Genomic DNA, 22,415 nt, shown 5'->3' with positions numbered 1-22,415 from the left:
AATTATTTTAATAACATTATAAAAATGTCAAAAGGCTCTTATGAAAACTCAGATGAGACTTTCATTCAAGCCTTTGGTTAAAAACCATGAACCATTTTATGAAAATTAGTACTTTTAACATAAATAATGTTAGATTTTTAGGGCTCCGAACCTCAAAAGGAAAAAACAGAACCCTTATAGGATCACTTTGTTGTCCGTTTGTCTGTTAAGACGTTTTTTTGAAGCGCGTGGAGGTATCAATTTGAAATTTATATTAAATACTCAACATTAAGAACCCTTGGGGCTGTAAAAAAATTAAACTTATAACGCAACGCAATTAAAAGATACCTACATCCGTTAATACTGCAAATTTCCGCAAATTTAAATATTCGCAAGGGAATAAAAAAATACACAGGATGCTTGCCGTGTATACAGTCTTAAAATATGGTAAAAAGCAATGTCTTATAACGCATATAAAGGAAAAATTGCTAAAAGTGTAAATTTTAAGTTACAAACATAATAAAAAATAGGTTTGTTAGAAGTCCAACTCGCACTTGGCCGTTTTTTTTGTTTCTATTGTTTGTGAATTACTTGAAATATTAAGTAAAACTAAGTCAAAGTAGTAATTTAAGTAAGAGAGTAAGAATATTCACGTTGCGTTAAATGTCAGAAGGCTGTTTTGAAAATTGAGACATTGTTTTTTCCCAGTATCACAATATGTGCACGACGAAACGTAAATGTAAAGTACACAACTCATTTAATTAGTATAGAATAAGATAACGTATAAACTCCTGAAGGCTTACGCCTGAAGGCTTATTTTTAGTATGAATAAATGTATGTCTTATTTGAGTTCTTAAATGTAAAGTTTTATATGTTTGGAAAGTAAAGTATTTAATCTGTCTAGTATTAACGTAGAGTAAGCTCCTGAAGGCTTATGCCTGAAGGATTATTTTATAACTAAGAATAGAATAGCGAATTTATATGTAAAGATGTTTGTTAAATTGTTATTACGTAGTCATAATTAGATAGGAAAATTCATGAAAGATTATGACTGAAGACTTATTTACTTGGAATTTAAAATATTTATGTCTTGTTTAATGATAGTAAATGTTTATGTTTGTTTATTGAATATTGAAAATGTCTTTGTTTATGTGTTGCCTTAAGTATACGATAATGTTTTGTCTTTCTTTGAATTTACTATTGTAGATGTTAATATTTAATGATTATGTAATGATTAGGATATGTAAATTTAATGTTTCTTTTCCCGACAGCATCACGTCCGCGACTGCGCGCACAAACCGTTCCCCGCAGTATATTTATACACCTGAAGCGGGGGACGGGGTAGTATAAAAGTAAATTTCGGGAAAATCGTGCGCGCAGTCTAAACGGGGCGTTGGCGGGATATGTTATGGATGTAGAATTAATTAGTAATGTAATAATGAATGTAATGAAAACGTAGAAAATGTAAAATTGTGTAAAAATAAAGAGAATGAAAATAAAGGGTGAGGAAAGGGGCGTGGCCAGCCGGAGTGGAGGGGATAACGCGTAGAGTATAAATATCGACGCAAAACTGGTTGCGTCATGGCGAGCAGGAGCGACGACTAGCACACCCGGGTCTACGAACACAACTGAGGAGTTACAAGAAATTTTGCTTAGCAAAATTGCATCGAGTAACCGCCGTGGAGTAGGAAGCCAACATATTTGATTCCGGAGGGAAGGTTTATTCTCGCCTCCTCACATTTCCCGGCCTCCCACAAGCGGGTCTCACCGGGGAACGTGAGGAGGAGGGGCTGTAGATCCCCCTCCTGGGACCGTGTGGTCGCTCCCTACTTTCTTCGGAGAGTGTATCCAAATCAAAGGCCCTTTTCAGGGCCAAACTACATTCCAGCGGTGCGAAATATAATTTCATATCGCTGTAATGGATCCTCGCAATCGCGACCCCAGGCTGGCAAGGCCCAGCACCAGCACCAGCCAAGCGCCGCCTAGCGGCCAACCCGCGAACCCGCGGGTTTACCGACAGGAGAGCCGTAGCACCGAGGCGCCACCTAGCGTTCGAGTAATGGATACCGAAATGCAGGTTGACCGCACAGAGAGCCGTAGAGACACTGAAGCCGAGGTTGACCGAGCAGAGAGCCGCTCTCAAAAGAGCACCCCAATGGAGGACGATGGAAGTTCGGAGGACGAGGAGGAACAACCTGAGCCCCCCAAGATTCCGCCGCCGAGTTCGGCCAAATCCACCAGGGAGATCCTATCGCCGCGCTCCCGCTTGGAGAGGGACATGGTCCTTACAAGCCGCCTCCTTGAGATGGGGGCTTTCTCCGAGGAGATGCACGCCGCAATGGCAGCATGTTTAAGTGAGCGAAGAAAGCAAATCGAGAGACTGATGGCACAACCGATACCGGAGGAGGAGAAGGCTGCGATCGAGGAGGCGAGGAGCGCCCCCCTCCCTCCCATGGACACCCCCTTGCGGCGCCCCCGCTCCGCAAGCGACGAACTAGAAGCAGAAAATGAGAGGCCGAAAAAGCGGCTCAATCCTGTAACGCCATCATACGCGATGGCCGTGGGATCCTCCCCGCCCCCCGCGGGAGACCAGCCGCCTGCAACACAGAGCACCGCCGCCACTGCCACCAAAAAGGAAAAATATCCACCAATTGTCGTGGATGAGCTCCCCGACTGGGCAGCCCACTTCCGAAAACTGAAGCAAATTATAGGAAGAAATCCCAGCGCCCGCCCATACGGGAAGGGCATTCGATTTGTGCCGGAGGACGGCGACGAGTTCAGGGCCGTCCAAAATTATTTGGGGGGGCTCGAAAACATTGCGTGGCACGCATACACGCCGCCACAAGAGAGGAGCTTGAAGGTCGCAATACGCGGCCTCCCCAGCCAGACGACCCCGGAGGAGATAATAGAGGCATTTAATGAACTGGGGCATAAGGCGGAATATGCGCGCCATATAAGGGCAAGGAAGGGCCGGCCCGGCTGCATATTTTTCGCAATCATAAAACGAGAAGCAGACACCACCCCGGCTATATACAGCATTAATGAAATGCTGTGTATGCCGGGGGTCAAAATAGAAGCCTGGCGTGCGAAGAAGGGGCCGGCACAATGTCACCGGTGCCAGAAGTTCCGCCACTCCTCGCACAACTGCCACAGAAAAATCGCGTGCGTAAGATGCGGGGAGGCGCACGCGGCAAGTGAGTGCAGTCGCCCAAAAGATTTACCAGCGACATGCGCGAACTGCGGAGGGCCGCACCCGGCCAACAATGCCTCCTGCCCAGTATTCAAAAGAGAGGCAAGGAACAAGAAGGCCGGTCCCACGGCCGCAACGAGACCGCCGAAGGGGAAACCCAAGGACCCCCCCGCCCCGCCGACCATAGAGCCCGTCCCGCTGGGCGAACAGACGGGTACTTCATTGATGGCTGTGGCCAACATGCCTAAAGCGGCAGCGGCGGCCACACAAAGCAAAAAGAAGAAGACAAAGAAGAAGAAAAAAGAGACGCAGCCGCCCAATGAGGAGCCTCCAACCGCTCAACCGGACAGCCGAGTGGCAACAGCAGCCAAGGACGAGCAAGCGTCCGAAAATATAAGAAGAATTCCACGCCAGGCGCGCCAGGACTCGCCCCGGCAGAAGGAGGAGGTGGCCGTGCTGGTCAAGATCCTAGTCGACGTTCTAAACGCGATCCTGAAGGACGAAAGCCCAGTGACGGCGGTTGTCCAAGGACTGTCGAAGATCTTAGAGCTCCACAATGGATAATATACGGATCCTATACTGGAACGCCAGGGGCCTGCGACAGAAAGCCGCTCTACTCAAGCAGGTCCTACACGAATACAGAATCCACATCGCCCTGATCTCCGAGACCCTCCTATCGGCCAAGGAAAAGCTGAGAGTCCCAGGGTACCACGTGTATAGGGAGGACAAAACCAATCAAGCTGGACATCCGTACCGGGGAATCGCTGTTCTAGTAAAGAGGGCAGTAATCCACAGACCTCTGCCCACCTATACGCAGCTGGAAGCCATGGATGCCCTGGGAATTGAGATTGACATACGGGGCACGCAAACAAGAATTCTTGGCATCTACCGGCCGGGAGGATACACTATCTCCAGAGGCGACATTGAAGCGATTTTCTCTCCTCCGCAGGATATCGCCACTCTGGCCATGGGCGACTGGAACGCCCAAAATCTAGAATGGGGCGGACCAAACACCAACTCCGCTGGTACACGACTCCGTGCCGTGCTAGACCACGTAGGCGGCACCGTTCACAGCCCGGGTGTTCCAACACATTACCCGGACACGCGTACACACATGCCGAGTACTATAGACTTCGCAGTCACCCGGGCCTTTACTGGTAGGCTCACACAAGAGGTCCTGGAGGACAATTTGGGGTCGGATCATCATCCAGTCGTGGTAACCATCACAGCTCCCCCGACAACCATCCCACCACCCCCCAGAAGGGGAAAAACTAACTGGGAGGCCTTCACAGAAAAGACAGCCGGTATCACAGCAGGACCGATAAGAAGTAGAGAGGACATTGACAAGTATGTCCGGGACATTACTTTGAACATACAAGAGGCTCTGAAAAACACCTCATCAGAACCGAGCTTCCGAGACCGACAGCGACAGCCATTGCCAAGACACCTGAAAAGTAGGATACAAGAGAAGCGTAGACTCAGGAAAGAATGGCAAAAAACCAGGTGCCCAACGCTCCGTAGTCGACTAAACCGACTGGACGAAGAAACGAAAGAACTGCTTAGGAAGCAGAGGACAGCTGAATGGGAGGAAAAGATTGACGCAGCAGTAGACAATGATGAGGCCCTGTATGGAATATGCAAGGCACTCACGAGCGAAGCCGTCCCTACCCTGCCGCTGAGGACGGAGAGTGGTCTTATTTACGATCCGACACAAAGGGCGGAGCTGCTGGCTGACCACCTCGCCAGCACCTTTAGACCATTTCCAGCAGTGGACAGAGCGCATGCCAGAGCGGTGGAGGTCACGCTCCAAGAAGTATTCGCCGGACCACGCCTCCAGGAGGAAATCAAGGCGGTGTCCCCAAGGGAGCTTAATAAAGCGATCAGAGACTTGAAGCCAAAGAAAGCGCCGGGGAATGACTCCATACCCAACCTGGCCCTAAGAAGCTTGCACCGAAGAGCGGTTGCGGCGCTCTGCCGCGTATATAATGGGTGCCTTAGGCTGGGCCATGTCCCTCTGATGTGGAAGACTGCCGTTGTTGTTATGCTCCCCAAGCAGGGAAAGGACCAAACAAGGCCTGATGGGTACAGGCCCATATCTCTTTTGCCCTCCATGTCCAAGGTGCTTGAACGACTAGTGTTACGACGTTTCTCACCACACTTCACACCAAGAGAGGAGCAATTTGGGTTCCGTACAGAACACAGCACAACACTGCAACTGTCCAGAGTCGTCCATTCCCTCGTAGCAGCCAGAAACAAAAAGGAAGCGGCAGTTGCGGTGTTCTTGGACATGGAGAAGGCCTTTGACAAAGTGTGGCACGAGGGCCTCCTATTCAAGCTGAGCAAGCTAAGCTGTCCACACTATGTCCTCGACTTCATACGGAGCTTCCTGGAGGACAGGGCCTTTCAGGTCCGCATAGGTGGCGCCTTCTCCACCACTAGGAGGATTGAAGCTGGGGTCCCACAGGGCAGCTGCCTATCTCCACACCTGTACGCCGTGTATACGGATGACGTCCCGAGCAGGGCGGACTCCCAATTGTCCCTGTTCGCGGATGACACGGCGTACATAGCAACATCTCTAAACAGGGATCATGCAGCTATCAAGATGCAGAGGATTCTGGACAGCCTACCGGAGTGGCTGGACAAATGGAGGCTGCGGGTGAACCCGACCAAGACACAGGCCATATGTATGGGACACGCGCCAAACCCTACGAATCTTGAAGTACTGCAAACCAAGATCCCGTGGGCTAACAAAATCACATATCTGGGGGTGGAGATAGACAGGCGTCTATGCTTCAATCACCAAGCCAGGAAAGCCGCCCGCCAGGCGCAGATCGCAGCCGTGCGACTGAGACCGATCTTCGCATCCAGCCTGCCTACCAGACTGAAGCTGAAACTATATAACACTTACGTGAGACCTAAAATACTGTACGCTGCCCCAGTCTGGTACGGCTACATCTCTGAAGCCTGTAAAAAGAAAATTAAGACGGCTCAGTCGCGCACTCTGCGAGTCATCGTCGACGCCCCCAGATACGTCCGTAACTCCACTATCGAGAGAGACTTGGGAGTGGAACCTCTCGAAAAGATTATCAAAGAGCAGGCAAAGAGGATCTTCGAAAAAACCGATAGATCAAACCACGAACACCTCCGAAACATTGCACCTTGGACAGCTAGCGCGATTGACGCGAAGCCTTACCCGCGCGACTTGGCCCGGGACGAGGGGGACGCGTCGCCACCGCGCTTGGTCGCTGACCCGCACTCGCTGGGCCTCCCGTAAGGGTCTCACCCGGTGGGGCGGATCGCCCAGTTAGCGGAAACGCAGACCCCGAGTCGCCGTGGGCAGGTTGCCTGGGTGGGGGCCGGCGTTGAGCAATGAACAATGAGCAAATAATAACCCCATAGAATGGGGTTACCCCAGGGACCCTCCCGTAGTTGCGGGAGGCGAGAGACACCAGAGTTGGGGGGGCTTGGCCCCGGTACTCTTTCCCCCCACATTAGTGGGAGCGAAGACCTCTCGATTGCGTCATGGCATTCCAGTTGCTCCCGCGCTACAAGAAGAAACTAAGGAAATAACTCCGCTCCGGCTTGGCACCCTGGCCCTCTGCGTATGAAGAAATAATTGTTTGTATTATTTACAAACCCCCCCGCCACTACAGTCCACTTGAGAGGGCCTGCCGCCAACATTGGTCAGCTTCGAACCGGATCAGAAGAAAAATGAACACGAGAAGCCGGAGCGGAAGAGGAGCCACGCCATCGGTATCCGAGACGACCGCCACCGCCACAGGAACGTCATCAACGAACACATCGGAAGAAACGAGCGGCACGACGGAGACATCGGAGACCTGCACGACCGCGACGAGAACGACGAGGACAGAAGAAAAGAGCAGCTCGACGCCACCTACGCCGAGCACCATGCCCGCCGACAAGTTGCAGCCAGCGCCGTCACCCGTCGTAGGATACACAAACGCCGCTTTCGCGGCGCCAGCCGACAACGCCGACGCGCCGACGACCGCCGCTTTCGCGGCGCCAATAAGCAACGTCAACTTAAATACAAACGCCGCTCTCGCGGCGCCATCGAACGTCGCCGTCGGGTCGCCAGCACGCCGCTCGAAGACGCTCCGCCAGGCATCAGAGGTGCGGTCGCGGCGCTCCGTAGCCTCCCGCAAGAGACTCCTCGCGGAGTTGGAGGCGAAGGAACGCCTAGCCGAACTAAAGCTGGAACAAGCGAAGGCCGCAGCAGAACTAGAAAAGGCGCGGTTAGAAAGAATCCGCGCTGAAGAAGAATCAACAACGGAAGAGGAAGAAGAGGACTACGAACCGGAACGACGGGTCGAGTCGTGGTTGAAACAGCATTCAAGCCAGCCACTGCCACCCGCCGCCAACCCGACTCGCGAGCTCTCACCGCCACGCTACATAGCGAAGAACACCGACAACAAGGAAGACCGAGGATGGGGGGCCCGCCAGGAACAGGACGACGGGCAACGGGAACCGAAGAAAGACCCGCCCACGCGGTCACCAGAAGTTGCGGCAATTGTAACCGCCTTCAACGAAGTCGCAAGAAGCCAAAGGAAAGTAATAAGATACGGCGGTGAACTACCGACGTTCACCGGCTCCAGCAACGAGTGGCTATCGTTCAAGGCATCGTATGAAGAAACTGAAGAGGGATTCACCGACGGGGAAAACGTCGCACGATTGAGGAAGGCGCTGAAAGGAGCAGCCCTAGAAGCCGTCACCGCCCTACTCATATCACACACCGGACCCGAGAAGATCATCGAAGCCCTGCAGAGAAGGTTCGGCCGCCCAGACGCGCTCGTTTTGGGTGAAATGGAAAAAATTAAATCGCTACCACGAGTGTCGGACAACCCCCGGGATGTTTGCATATTCGCAAACAAAATAGCGAATATCGTCGCCACCGTCGAAATACTAGGAAAACCAGAATACCTGCACAGCCCGGAAATGCTGCGGCAGGTGCTCGAGAAGCTCACACCGATCATGAAGAATAAGTGGTACGACTTCGCCGCCGACGAACGAGACAAGACACCGCTACTGAAAAAGCTCGCAGAGTTCCTGAATAAAGAAGCAGACAAGTGCTCCAGTTACGCTCCGTTAGACACAGAGACGGAGAGGATAACAAGGAAAAGGACGGAGCGCGCCTACGCAGCAAGCAACGCGAGCGAGCGAGAAACAAGATGCCCGGTGTGCGAGCGAGAACACAAGCTTATCGAGTGCCGACAATTTACGAACAGCGACGTAAATACACGATGGGAAATAGCGAAGAAACATCGAGTGTGCTTCCGCTGTCTGCGAAGCAAACATCAACGAGCAACATGCCGCGCTCGTCCATGCGGCCTCAACGGGTGCACCATGAAGCACCACAAGATGCTCCATCATACAAAGACAGCGGAAAAGAAAAATGAAGAAACGACTCAACCGCAAGCCGAAACGAAGAACGACGAAAAAGTCCTCGTGTCGGCGATAAACATCAACAGCGCTACGTCGGAGCAACCTACGCGCCGCCGCGCGTATCTGAAGATCGCCCCCATCACCATCACGGGGCCGAAAGGAAAATGCGACACGTACGCGCTGCTCGACGAGGGAAGCACGGTGACCATCATAGAAACGGCGCTTGCAGAACAGCTGGGTCTCGACGGGCCACGCGAGTCCATCACAATTCAAGGTGTGAATGGACACGAGAACGAGCACGAGTACAGCAAGAGAGTGAAGGCACGAGTACGAGGACGGCATGAAGAAAAAGATTACGTATTAGACAACGCCCGCACCGTGCACCAACTCCACGCGTTCACGCAGTCCATCCGCGAAAGTGACATCGCCCGCTGCAACCATCTGCACGACCTGCAAGACGACCTGCTGTACGAGAATGCAACACCGAAGCTGCTGATCGGACAAGACAACTGGGAGCTCATTATAACACGTAAACTACGGCACGGCAAGAGGAGTCAGCCCGTCGCATCGAAGACACTGTTAGGATGGGTACTGCACGGCTGCCGTTCATCAAACAAGCACCCAGTTTTGTTCTGTTCTCATCTCTCGGAAGCGGAGAAGTCACCCGACACACTCGAAAATATGATGAAGAAATACTTCGAATTAGAATCCATCGGCATCGAACCTAAGCGACAGCGCAGCGACCCGGAGCAGCAGGCACTCAACATACTGGAAAAGAAAAGTCAACGCCTGCCGTCCGGCCGATATGAAACCGGACTCCTATGGAGAGACGAGTCCGCAGATACACCGAACAACTACGGCGACACACTGAAAAGACTGAAGACATTGGAAAAGAAATTGGACAAAGACGGAGAGTTGAAGAGACAATATGAGGAAAGAATCGAAAATCTACTCTCGTCCGGCTATGCAGAGAAGGCGCAGACTCCGCCCACCGGCGGGAGAGTGTGGTACCTCCCACACTTTCCAGTGATCAACCCGGACAAAGCGAAGATTCGTCTGGTGCACGACGCGGCCGCTAAGTCACACGGCCGCTCTCTCAACGACATGCTGCTGCCCGGGCCCGACCTACTGCAATCTCTGCCCGCCGTCATCATGAAGTTCCGTCAACATCCAATCGCCGTGTCCGCCGACATCAAGGAAATGTTCATGCAGATAAAAATTATAGAAGAAGACCGCGACGCGCTGCGCTTCCTCTGGCGTGGCGACCGACGCGACGACGGGCCGCCCGATGAATATCGTATGACATCGCTCATCTTCGGCGCCTCTTCATCACCGTGCACCGCGCTCTACATCAAGAATAGAAACGCGCAAGAACACGCGAACGAGAGTCCGGCAGCCGCACGCGCGATTCAAGAGAACCATTATATGGACGACTATATACATAGCTACGCGACCGAAGATGAAGCAAAGGAGATAACGGCGCACGTCGATCGCATACATCGATACGCCGGCTTCGAGCTACGTGGGTGGGCGTCGAACAAAGAAAACGCGACGTGCTTCCGCGCGGCCAACCGAGAGCTCACGGACGCGTGGGCCGCATTTGAAGAAGAAGCAGCAGCCCGCCGCATCAGCTGGCGCTTCCTTCCGCCGGCCGCCCCATTCATGGCCGGCGCGTGGGAGCGCATGGTACGCACCGTGAAAGAAGCCCTACGCCACACGCTTCACGAGCAGCACCCCAGTGACGAGACGCTCGTCACACTCCTCGCCGAAGTAGAAGCCACCGTAAACTCACGCCCACTCACTCATGTGGCCGTGACCCCCGACGTGCCGCCCGCCATCACACCGAATATGATCCTGCTGGGCTCCAACTGTTACGTGCCGCCACCCTGCACCATCGAAGAAGACCAAACAACAGCGCGCACACACTGGGAGCGCGCGCAACAGCTCGCCGACACCTTCTGGCGACGCTGGGTGCGAGAGTACCTGCCCGTACTCCAACAGCGGCGGGAGCCCCACGCAAGCGGCGCGGCCCCCAAGATCGGCGACCTGGTCATCGTGTGCGACTCCAATCATCCGAGGAACACGTGGCCCCGAGGACGAGTCATCGCCACGTATCCCGGCAAGGACGGCGAGGTACGAGTGGTCGACGTGGAGACCAGCGGCGGCAGAATCCTCCGGCGGCCCACCAAGAAGATCGTCGTGCTACCAGTTCGAATCGCAGAGTGCGACGGCGGGAGAAATGTGCACGACGAAACGTAAATGTAAAGTACACAACTCATTTAATTAGTATAGAATAAGATAACGTATAAACTCCTGAAGGCTTACGCCTGAAGGCTTATTTTTAGTATGAATAAATGTATGTCTTATTTGAGTTCTTAAATGTAAAGTTTTATATGTTTGGAAAGTAAAGTATTTAATCTGTCTAGTATTAACGTAGAGTAAGCTCCTGAAGGCTTATGCCTGAAGGATTATTTTATAACTAAGAATAGAATAGCGAATTTATATGTAAAGATGTTTGTTAAATTGTTATTACGTAGTCATAATTAGATAGGAAAATTCATGAAAGATTATGACTGAAGACTTATTTACTTGGAATTTAAAATATTTATGTCTTGTTTAATGATAGTAAATGTTTATGTTTGTTTATTGAATATTGAAAATGTCTTTGTTTATGTGTTGCCTTAAGTATACGATAATGTTTTGTCTTTCTTTGAATTTACTATTGTAGATGTTAATATTTAATGATTATGTAATGATTAGGATATGTAAATTTAATGTTTCTTTTCCCGACAGCATCACGTCCGCGACTGCGCGCACAAACCGTTCCCCGCAGTATATTTATACACCTGAAGCGGGGGACGGGGTAGTATAAAAGTAAATTTCGGGAAAATCGTGCGCGCAGTCTAAACGGGGCGTTGGCGGGATATGTTATGGATGTAGAATTAATTAGTAATGTAATAATGAATGTAATGAAAACGTAGAAAATGTAAAATTGTGTAAAAATAAAGAGAATGAAAATAAAGGGTGAGGAAAGGGGCGTGGCCAGCCGGAGTGGAGGGGATAACGCGTAGAGTATAAATATCGACGCAAAACTGGTTGCGTCATGGCATTCCAGTTGCTCCCGCGCTACAAGAAGAAACTAAGGAAATAACTCCGCTCCGGCTTGGCACCCTGGCCCTCTGCGTATGAAGAAATAATTGTTTGTATTATTTACAAACCCCCCCGCCACTACAGTCCACTTGAGAGGGCCTGCCGCCAACACAATATATTATCAATTATCATTTTTAAATGTAACTAAGTGATTTTAATACTTAAAAGACATGTGCCATTATTAAAACTGAGAGATTTGTAGTAATTTTCATTGAATTTCTTTAAGAATATTACAAAATTGTGTTTTTTTATCAGTACTATGTTAGCCTTGTCAGTCCCCTGGAGGCCAAATCCAGAAAATTTAAAATATCTCACAATCTACTTAAAAAAGTGGCTGGCCCGATTTGGAACAATATATTCATTAGATTAGCTATCACATACACACTAATTTGTAATAATCTGATATAAAAAATATAGTAAACAAAATATCCTTAAAAGTTACCCCATTTTTGTATAATCACCCATATCTAGTTTCACTGTATTACAATTTACAATCCATTGTCAAAGCCGTATTTGTGAACAGTTTACGTTAATACACTTACTTATAATAAAATGAGTTCCAAAACCCGAACTCAATACCTATCCATCTTACATATACCTATACAACTAACGCAAAGTCCGGCAAGATCTGGGTAAATAGTAAATATTCACAGAGTCCATCCTCCGGGCACTGGGGTTCGGAGTTATTACAGCGATAGCATCGGCTAGAAAGTACGTACGCAACTGGGCGGTGCGTGCGCGCGTCATGAATAGAAATCGCTCACTTGTGTACGGAGTGTGGTGCTAGAGACAGCGGGTTTAAGTATATGATGTATGGATGGAATTAGAAAGAAAGAAGAAATTCTCATTGTACAGAACGGTGGTTTCCAAAAATGAAATAGCCCTAATGATCGCCAAAAAGAGAAAGACACTCTAAGAAGAATGTTTTTTTAAATAGTAAGCGACATTTATGTACATATAATAAAATAGTGTCATTCTAAAAACTTATAACTTTGATACACTTAATGTACACATAACGCAGGTATTTGATGGTTTTTTTGGAATAAGTAGTTGTTAGCCCAAAAAACTCATGTTTTGTAAAAAAAAACAGATTGAATTTGACTCAACGACGATATAAGATGTTTATCGTCGTTGTCGTCTCTAATCATACATTTATGAATCTGCATAGTTTAGCAACAAAATTGAATCAACACGTTCAGGAACTGCTGTTGATTCAACATAAAGCTCAACAAATGTTAAACATGAGTAGGCTTATTATTTAAACTCAATATTTTTTCACAAATCGCTTCAGCTAACCGCCCCGCTATCACTACAGCCCTGTTCACTCGTAACTGCGGGGACGGCAGTAGGTAATAGTACAGTTATATTATACCTTCACGTGGCGGCAATGTTCTGGGACCTTTTATCTTACGTATTCGCAGAATTTTTGTAAAGAGATAGTTTTGGAGACGTATGTCTATGGTTGGATGTATATCGGAAGTGTGAGGAACGAAATGAGGTATTGGGAAGTAGGTATGCTATGTGATATTTCGTTGCAAAATCTTTGCTTGGTCATAAGTTATAGAAATATATTTATGTAGAGATATAGAGCTGAAAGTGTTCGTAGATTATTTTATTAGAATAGTGAACAGTTACCATTAGAACAGTCAATTCTACTATTGTAGAAGAGCCTTTGAGTCGTCAAATTAATGTATAATGTAACACGGTTCGGAAAGTAGTTACATACATAAGGTATATAATATTTTTTTAAATGTTGTGGTTTTCGTTCCAGTAATAAAAAAATCAGCTGAAAACTTATAAAGCAACATTCCATGTATTTTTATCTGCTTTAGTAGACATGTTTTTACGAACTAAATAAACATACCAATAAAATGCATACTTTTTTGTCGTTTTAACTAAATATGGCCGTTATCTCGACTTAACCACACATTTGTTCATTGATTTTCTCATTAGCAGCTATCCGGAAAAAAATCACCTTGGTCGGGTCATTGAACTCGTACTGATATACTGAATTATGAATTTATGACTTACTAGCTGTTTGCTCTGACTTAGCCAGGATTTACTATTAGAAAATAGCCAAAATATAGCTTTCTGTGAAGGAATTTTTGATGTCGAACTATGATACAAAAACACATATTATGTTGCCTCTTTATATAAGGAGTTTGTAAAGTAAAAAGTATAATATGAAACTATACTCTGTTGTTGTCGTCCCAATAGACTTAAAACTGAAGAGAGTTCAAAACTGCAAACAAACGGATGCTAAAGGCAAAGAATTTATCATATTGTATAGAGTGCAGTCCCTAAAGATGCTTACGAATTGATGAGAGGAAATATCGACAGTTTGAATATAAGAGAGGAATAGTCTGTTTTTATATGTAAAGTTGTTTACTTGACAGTTATCTACAGTTAGGACAAACCTATTTACAATGTATGTACTTACATATTAACTTGAAAACATTCACCTTCGTGGGTTCATAATATCCTGGTATCTGCAATGTTTGAGAAATTTTTAAAGAATGGAAAAAAATTCGAAACCTCGTCTGGTTCGAATCCCGTGTTCGATTTTTTCCAACCACGTCATTTTTTATGTTAAAATTTCTTATAAAGCATTTGAATTCTATAGAACTAAATATGAAATGTTAGCGAGCAACATATTATTCTTTATGTGTAAATTTTCTTTGCCTTTGTATGTGTTGGTTATTTAATTTTTCTTTTCTAAAAATATCTCGCATTTAAAATGTATTCGTCGTTTGAATACAGTAATCTGATTGGTGCGTGCGATCATTGCAAATGTGTGACGTCACGTTAACGGGTTTATGGGTAAGCGTGAGCGTGGCACGTTTGTCGACTGTTAAGTTTATTTCTATTTCCGGGATACATGGAGTATGGAATTGTGTAGTTTGTAACGGTAAAGAAATAGTTATAGCTAATGTTAACTTTGAAAAAAAAATGGATTAACTTTTTGGGATTTTCAGCTTTTTATATGGAATATATATTGATAAGTGTAGGTATTTATTAACTGTAATATATGTTACAGATATCGATTAAATGTTCATGTCACAAGCGATCAATACAATATATTGCAAATTACGTGCAGGAAAAAGCCGAAAGCGACTTATCACGCGTGGAAAGCCGCAGGTATAGCTTGTTTAGATGATATTATCTTATAAATATGAAGATAGATAAAGGTAGAACATATAAGCTACATTTTTGAAAACAATACTTACACGACAGGTATTTAAATGATTAAGAGCCAAGCCCTATAATTTAAAGCACACGCAAGCGAAGCCGCGGGCGGAATGCTAGCTAATGAAATATAACAAATAGCTGTAATTATCTAATGAGGCGTGACAGATTTGAAAGGTACATCGTTAGGTGAATCTTAATGTTTTTTTGTTGTACTTTCACCATCGTCACAGTTGCCATAGTATAAAATTATAAATGCAGTTACGTAATCACTTATTATTTTATATAATGGGTTGCGTTTGTAACATAGCTAATACAGCTATACTTATATACATAAATAAATATGTAGTAATATTATATATTTGTCGGTTTGTCTAATAGGAAACGATTTATTATTATATTGAGACGGAAATTTGAATGAAATAAAATATACAGGAAAATGTACACAGTTTAAGTAAGAAAAAGTTACACTCCCAAAATTTTAGTTCAAATTCAAATTCAAATTCAAATTCGTTTATTCAAACAAACTTAACCTAACCTTAGAGCTAAATACATTAGGTGTTGTACATATTATGTTTAGTGATAGGTATGTATCAATCATCGGTTCAAGACTGGCATCTTTGCTAGGTTACCGAGAAGGTAACCTGTATTAAAGATGACAGTTCCTTCCCCATATAATGTATATAATATGAAAAAAAAAAACATCTCAGGTGGTCATCACAATAATTAAGTCAACGAATTTGTTTTTTTAAATTGGGACATATATAATATAAAAGAAATTAACTAATAGTTTAGTTTAATTAGAAAGAAAATTAAAGAAGTATCCAGAAGGAAATTAAATATAATTTATTTTGCGAAACATATTTTTTCGTGAAGATAATTATTACTCTATCACATTTCTTTCCTGAAAAGTAAATTCGTTAACTTCATTTTGGAGTTGGTGTTTTACAGGAGTTATTTATACTATGCTTTTATTAACAAAAGTTATTGATAATTGATTATATTCAAAGGACAATATAATTAATATGAATAAAGAAATTTCTTCAAAAAAGGCATCTTACTTTTTGAACACATCTCTATCAAATTCTGATCAGCTGTTTTCAAGAAAGAGTACATCAAACAAACATCTCACTATCTTAGTAAAGTTTAATAATGATTATATAAATTACTCAGACCATAATTTATCAATTGTTTTTAATATTGTATACTCTGATAACAATTTTCAGTTTTAATTGCGTTCAAATTGTTTTATTTCACGGGGTCATTGCCATGCTGAATTAATAGCCTTGACTTTGATTGTTCAGTGATGACGAAATAATAAAGTTCGTCTCAAAATTAATTATTTATATGGATATAAGATGTGGAAACTGGAATGGTGAATATATTATGGTGATTTAATATGGGAGTTAAGTGGGATTGTAACAACTTTAAAATAAACGTGGTAAAAAAAAAAACACGCAGAAATAAGTAGGTTCTCCTATTGGATAAGATTATTGCATGGTATTGTAATGAAACTAAATTAGAAGGACTTACGGTATTCTTAAGGTATTTTTCAATTTCAATAGTATTTTAATAAATGTGAGACAAAATATAAGACAACCTGGCACTTACATAGTTACATGTACAAATAAGTAGCATGTATGGATTTTTACGGGATTTTTTTTTAACTTGCTCTCTAAACATAGTTTCGGGATATCAAACAATTCCTAAGCATCACTAACCATATATTTGACACAAAATCCCAAAACGGGCGTGAATGGGAGCGCTATCAGTGATTCGGCGACGGGGTCAGCGACCGCGCACAATGCCGTCGATTGTTTACGTCGACACGTGGACGGTGACTGGACGCATGTGATTGTATGGATGGATGGATGGTTGGTCATACACACAATATTACTTTATGAACACATACTATTATGTGTGAATGTTTAAGGAAGAAAGTCCATCCATACCTGATCATACAAGTGGTTGGTTGTTTATTGTACAAAAAAAGTTGCCATTTAGAATCTGTCTGGATTATCACTAAGGCTACTTTTACCAGGGTATCACGCTAATAAACAGTAACTTCTAAGACTTCTAATATATAAGCTTACGATTGTTTTCGATTTATTTTTGACCAAAAGTAAAGGATCATCGCCTGACTTCCACTAACACAAAAATAAAAAATAATTATTGACATATCGTTAGGATCACGAGTAAAGGATAGATACCAAGAGGGTTTTTACTAAACTAATTTATTAGTACCGAGCAATATAAAAATATGCACATATTCTTATTAAAATATTTAAATAGTTAGAAAGTTACACAATTTTATCTCTACATTTTTTTTTATAATCCGCCAAATTGCTCAAACTGAACATTGAATCACCGATTGTATTTCACATTTGAATACAATTCGGCATCAACTCTAGAAGGTAATTTACGTAAGGTTAGGCAAGCGGTTCGACGACCTCGTTCGCACTGGCCCGGCTTGCGTAAACGTAACGTGGCGCTAGTCTTTTGGCTAGAACGTGTTTGTACATATTTACCTGAGAGGTTTGATTCCTATTAATACATATATTTATAGTATGGTTAGAGGAAATGGATTAAAAAGGTAAAACATATTGTTTTGTCACCGATCCTTGATAAGTGTAATAAAGTGTGAATTATTAAATCTCTACGATTAGAGTGAGTCAAAATCGCCTCGAGACACTGCAAAGACACAAAACAGACAGTCACAAAGTGTCACTGCCAGTGTCACTGCTATTATAAACATGCTAAGTAAAATATACGTATTCTAGGTTGAAAGCAGCCTTTAAGTTAGGATACCTATCTCTGTGCCAAATTTTATCCAGTTACGATTACTTGTTTTTTGTGTTAAAGAGTAACAAACCCATCTGGTATATCAAGTATAATGGCATTGTGTAGATTTAAGGACGCAATATTGTATGCTTGGTTGGACGTACATCATGTACATCTATCTATGTATGCTAATTTCTTTGATAATACAAAAAAAAATATTATTAAAAAACATGTAGCATTTATTCATTCTCTCGTTGGATTGAAAAAAATAATGAATTTGAATTCAATTAATGTATAGAAAACAATATTAAAATTATTCACCTTCAAAATTTCAACATTTGGTTTTCAGGATATTTTGCTTACGAAAAGAAAAACCGACTACTGAATGGATACTGGAGGAATGTGTTTTATTTCCCAAAGTTTGTGTAAAATTTAAAAAGTTAAGTTAGATATTATACTACGAAATACGAATGTTTACTTTCATAAATCGTCAACCTTACATCGCATGACTCTACACAGTTATTATAAGAAATTTAAAATATCATAGCTAAATACAATTAAAATTGTAAATTCGCATACTATGTGCATTTCTCGTATTGTTTGCTGTGAATGCGTTTTTGCCTGTTTTGCATACTGTATTACTGTGTGAGATTTTATTTATCTTGCGATTTCTATTCTTTTTTTCGTTTGAACGTGAGTTATTTCGATTTTATTCATGTACAGAAGGTGAATATGAAACAGTTTTTTTAGTTTATAGAACATTAAAATATGCAATTTCTTAACATTTTTTAACTATCTCAAGTTTGATTACAGAATGGGAGTGGTCTTTTAGACACTCATAAAATAGTAGCTCAAATTTTGATGAATATCTAAATTGCCTTAGTGCCTGATGTCTCGGTAGTCGGTACGGTCAGCAGTATGAATCCTGCCTGAAGAAAACCAATTCCTTTATTTTTTATTCTTTACACTATACATATCAAATACAAAATAATGGTAAAGAGTGTATAGTGGTATATCAATAGGAAAAAAATCTTGAATGCTTCGTAGATTTGCCAACGAAGACACGTCGTGAACTAGTTAATATTCCAAATTAGCCGACCGTGCACAAAGCTATTTTGTGTTGCGTGTTTGCGCCTGCAAACCTGTACCGTGAGAATGTTTAGAATGTATATTTGTAACACGATCAACACATAAATATTAAACAAAAAATGATGCAACTGCATTGTTAATTTGTGTGACTGCAAGTTTTATTAATGCAATAAAGGAATAACTCGTTATTAATGCAGGTTACATATATTAAATCGCGTGTGTTGTCCGTCCGTCTTTCAAAGAAAATAAATTTGCGTCCAGTTTTTTGTATCGTTCTTTGAGTATGTATGTTTGAGCAATTAAATACATCACCATTTGAAATAATTTACCATTAGAATTACCATTAAAAAGAGCAGTGTTGGCTTAGTGCACATCGGACTTGAATCGGCTTTTTTATGGCAGTGCGCAAAGGGGCAGCTCTTTTTAATGTCGGTATATAATAAATGTTTCCAGATAATTAATAGCTATAGATAAAAGTATATACCTATAGAAAAATTCATTTAAAAAAATCACTTCTCAGAACTTTAAATAAATACGAAGCTCACACTTCTATTAAATCTCGATAAACATTTGCAAACATAGTTTAGTTTATAATTAGGATTTTTTATGCTTTTTTATCACTCGCTTATATGCATTCGGTTATCGTTTATTTAAATGACAATAAATTTATTTATTTCTTTACTTCACAAAATTTTAAATCATGAACTTAAACGAAATCAACAGCTAGATATTTAGATAAGCACTAAGCTAGGTCTGTGTCTAACCAGCACTACGCAAACGTGAATCGAATCCACGACCGTATATGGAACGTTTTCGATAACTGTACATTAATGCGTGATGTACATACATAGGTGTTTAGCTTTATGTATTTCTATGTGACCGATAATAAACTAGCAAAAAGCTAGCTTTCGGAGGATTCGCAAAATTTAGTAATGTTTAAAAAATGTTATAGCAAAATCTTAAAAAAGTATTATTATTTATTATTATAAAAATTAAAACTATTATTATTTATAGTCATATATACTAGATAATGTACATATAGATTGTGCGATAATTGGCTATCTTCGTTCGCCCCGACTGCGTATAGATGAGACATTATTTTATTCGTAATTTGATCTGCCAAGGTTGGAGCCGTATTTAAAAAATAATGCTTATGTATTTTTTATTTTCTTATAGAAACTGTATTTTAATAAAAAAAAATCTTGTTTTACAGGTAAGCATCAAATATTGGATTTGCTAAGATAATGGTACTTATTGAAAAGGTAGAAAGATTGGTTGGTCAAGAAGAAAAAGGGAATGAAATAAATGATAAGGGTAAGTGTATTAAATTAAAAATTTTAGTTACGAATTCAGGTTTGAAAATTTAATCATTCCGGATTCAGGATTACGGTTTTTTTAACTATAACCTCCCCTTATATGCATGTTAAGTTCTTTCAACACTATAATCCATACTACAAGCTTCCCTTTGTCTATCACAAGATGGAATCACCAAAAACGTCAAGTGTACCCTCATCCATTTTGTTTACGTTTCTTGGACGATGTTTATCCGCTTTCATCACTGCACCTAGTCCTGGGGGATACCGGTACGTCTTATAGCAGTACTTATTCCAGTGTGGGAACGTGATGGCGCTAGATGATCCGTCTAGCGCTGTCACTCTCCAACCCTGGAAGTAATACTGCTCAAAGAGCATAGGTAACCCTAGAGACTCATAAATAAAAGATAAATGTGCATGCATCAAGTGCAAGTCAGGTGTAAAATGTTTTGAACAAAGATTAGCGTTTACACTTGCTTTGCAAGGCATAGGTTATAGTAAATATTTTGAGATAGTAAGATAAAGAGTTCAGAAATTAAAGACTGGACGAATTTTTAACGCGATTTATTCAATTGTTTGGTTACTGGTGAAACTACGTTTGCTATAAAGTAACGTGCCGTAATAGAAATGCGTTTAAAATCCGTTAAAAATCTTTAATTTCAAAATGCGTAATACTCGCGTAAAATCAAACATGGCGGTTAGCCATATTAATTCAGTGTTCATACCTAAGATTTTCAGCATCTTTAACATTATAAGATCGTTTCGCAAGGTCAGTATTATGATAAGGGGTCAATGAACGGTCACTGATTTTTGGCGTTGAATATTTTTTAAAGTTACGGAAAGGTGATGTTGTTTTTCATTAATATTTTCGATAAATAATGTTTTATAGGAAATTATTTTTACGGGACTAGCAGATTTTTTGGAAAACTTTTCTTGTGAGGTATAATTTAAGGATAGAAAGTTTTGGTTATTAGGAATATATTTTTTTACAATAATGAACGTTATTCATACGGGGTGTAAAATCATTATCACAGTATTACCATTAGGAAATAATATTGTAATACTGTGTCATTATACAATGCTTATTATAAAAAAAAAACGTAATCACTTAAGCAATTAGCTGTCACATGACGCAATGTTTATTATATTTACATCTAGTTATCAGTGTGTTTGTTGCTTAATAATGCTTGCGCGGATCGGATTGGATGGAGTTTAGATTACCTACGTGTAGATTGTTTACAGGCCTGTGTAGGCAGTTTGCTAAATACTTTATTATAAAAAAATGTGTTATAACATGCCATAAATTTTTACGTTTTATATTTGTTTTTAGTCTATATCATAGTTATTTTCATAATGCCTTATATCTGTCCGTTTATTACACAGCCTTGCCTAAACTATAGTACCAATTATGATGAAATTTCGGATTAATATAGTCTGTGATATATTTGAAATATCAACCCCCTGATGATTGAAATTAGAAATAGGGGATGAAAGTTTGTGGCTACAAATAAAACGTTAGGCAGTTCTGTATTCATATGTTTCAGGAATTACCAGCGCAACTAAAAACCAAATCTATATTTCTAGAGCTGTGTTAGAAATGAACTCTGCACAAACAAAAAGGAAACGCGTGATTCGCCATATTAGCGTTCAAAATAATGCTGTGAAATCCGGATTACAATGTATTTGTATAAAGAAAGCTAAAAGAGCACTTACACAGCACGGTCTTAAAGCATTATTGTTTCCAGTGTGAAAAGATGACAGAGCTATAAAGGTCGCCTAGCGCCATCACTTTCGCACTCTGGAAGTAATATTGCTTTAAAACTTCATGGAAACTCTCGTTCGTGTTGTAATAAACTTGATTGCGCTGCAAATGGTAATATTATATTAGTCGAATGTTTTAATGTTTGTGGGTTTATAGCTTTGGCCGTGGCGTGTTTTTTCAGTGATGGAATATTTTCTTATGAATTTAGTATTCAATTCAGGATGTTTTTTTTGTTGGTTTTAGATTGGTTATCGGGTTTGTTAAGGATTACTGTAATAAGTGCAAAAGTCAATGTAGAGTTAAAATGACAAAAGACAACCTTTGTTTAGGTTCTACCATTTTACATACACCTAACGATCTCCCTGTAAATTAAAATGTATCCAAAAACAATAATATTGATGGCATAATAGTGAATGTATCACGCCTTTATTCACGTAATAAAGCTTTACCTAACAAACTAATTACTTATTAGTACAAAAAAACACAGATTAGAATATCCGCTTTCTGTTATCAATGTTATTGTAAACACACCCACGCAATAATCAAATCTCTCTTTAATTATTAC

The 22,415-nt window shown here is 42.1% G+C and overlaps 1 protein-coding gene across 1 annotated transcript; it reads left to right on the top strand.

Moving 5' to 3' along the window:
- Positions 1 to 6,880: 6,880 nt before the first annotated feature.
- On the top strand, positions 6,881 to 10,828 carry LOC123697063. Its single transcript, XM_045643481.1, has one exon. It carries the CDS (start codon positions 6,881 to 6,883, stop codon positions 10,826 to 10,828), a length of 3,948 nt encoding a protein of 1,315 aa, XP_045499437.1.
- Positions 10,829 to 22,415: the final 11,587 nt, after the last annotated feature.

This window comes from Colias croceus, chromosome 13, assembly GCF_905220415.1.
Source record: "Colias croceus chromosome 13, ilColCroc2.1".
In the NCBI taxonomy this organism is placed as follows: domain Eukaryota; kingdom Metazoa; phylum Arthropoda; class Insecta; order Lepidoptera; family Pieridae; genus Colias; species Colias croceus.
The sequence above is the reverse complement of the archived record's forward strand: the minus strand, read 5'-3'. Positions and strand labels throughout refer to the sequence as shown.

Bases quoted from the DNA above. Each gene is read 5' to 3' on its own strand.
- LOC123697063 (XM_045643481.1), top strand. From the start codon at position 6,881: ATGAACACGAGAAGCCGGAGCGGAAGAGGAGCCACGCCATCGGTATCC.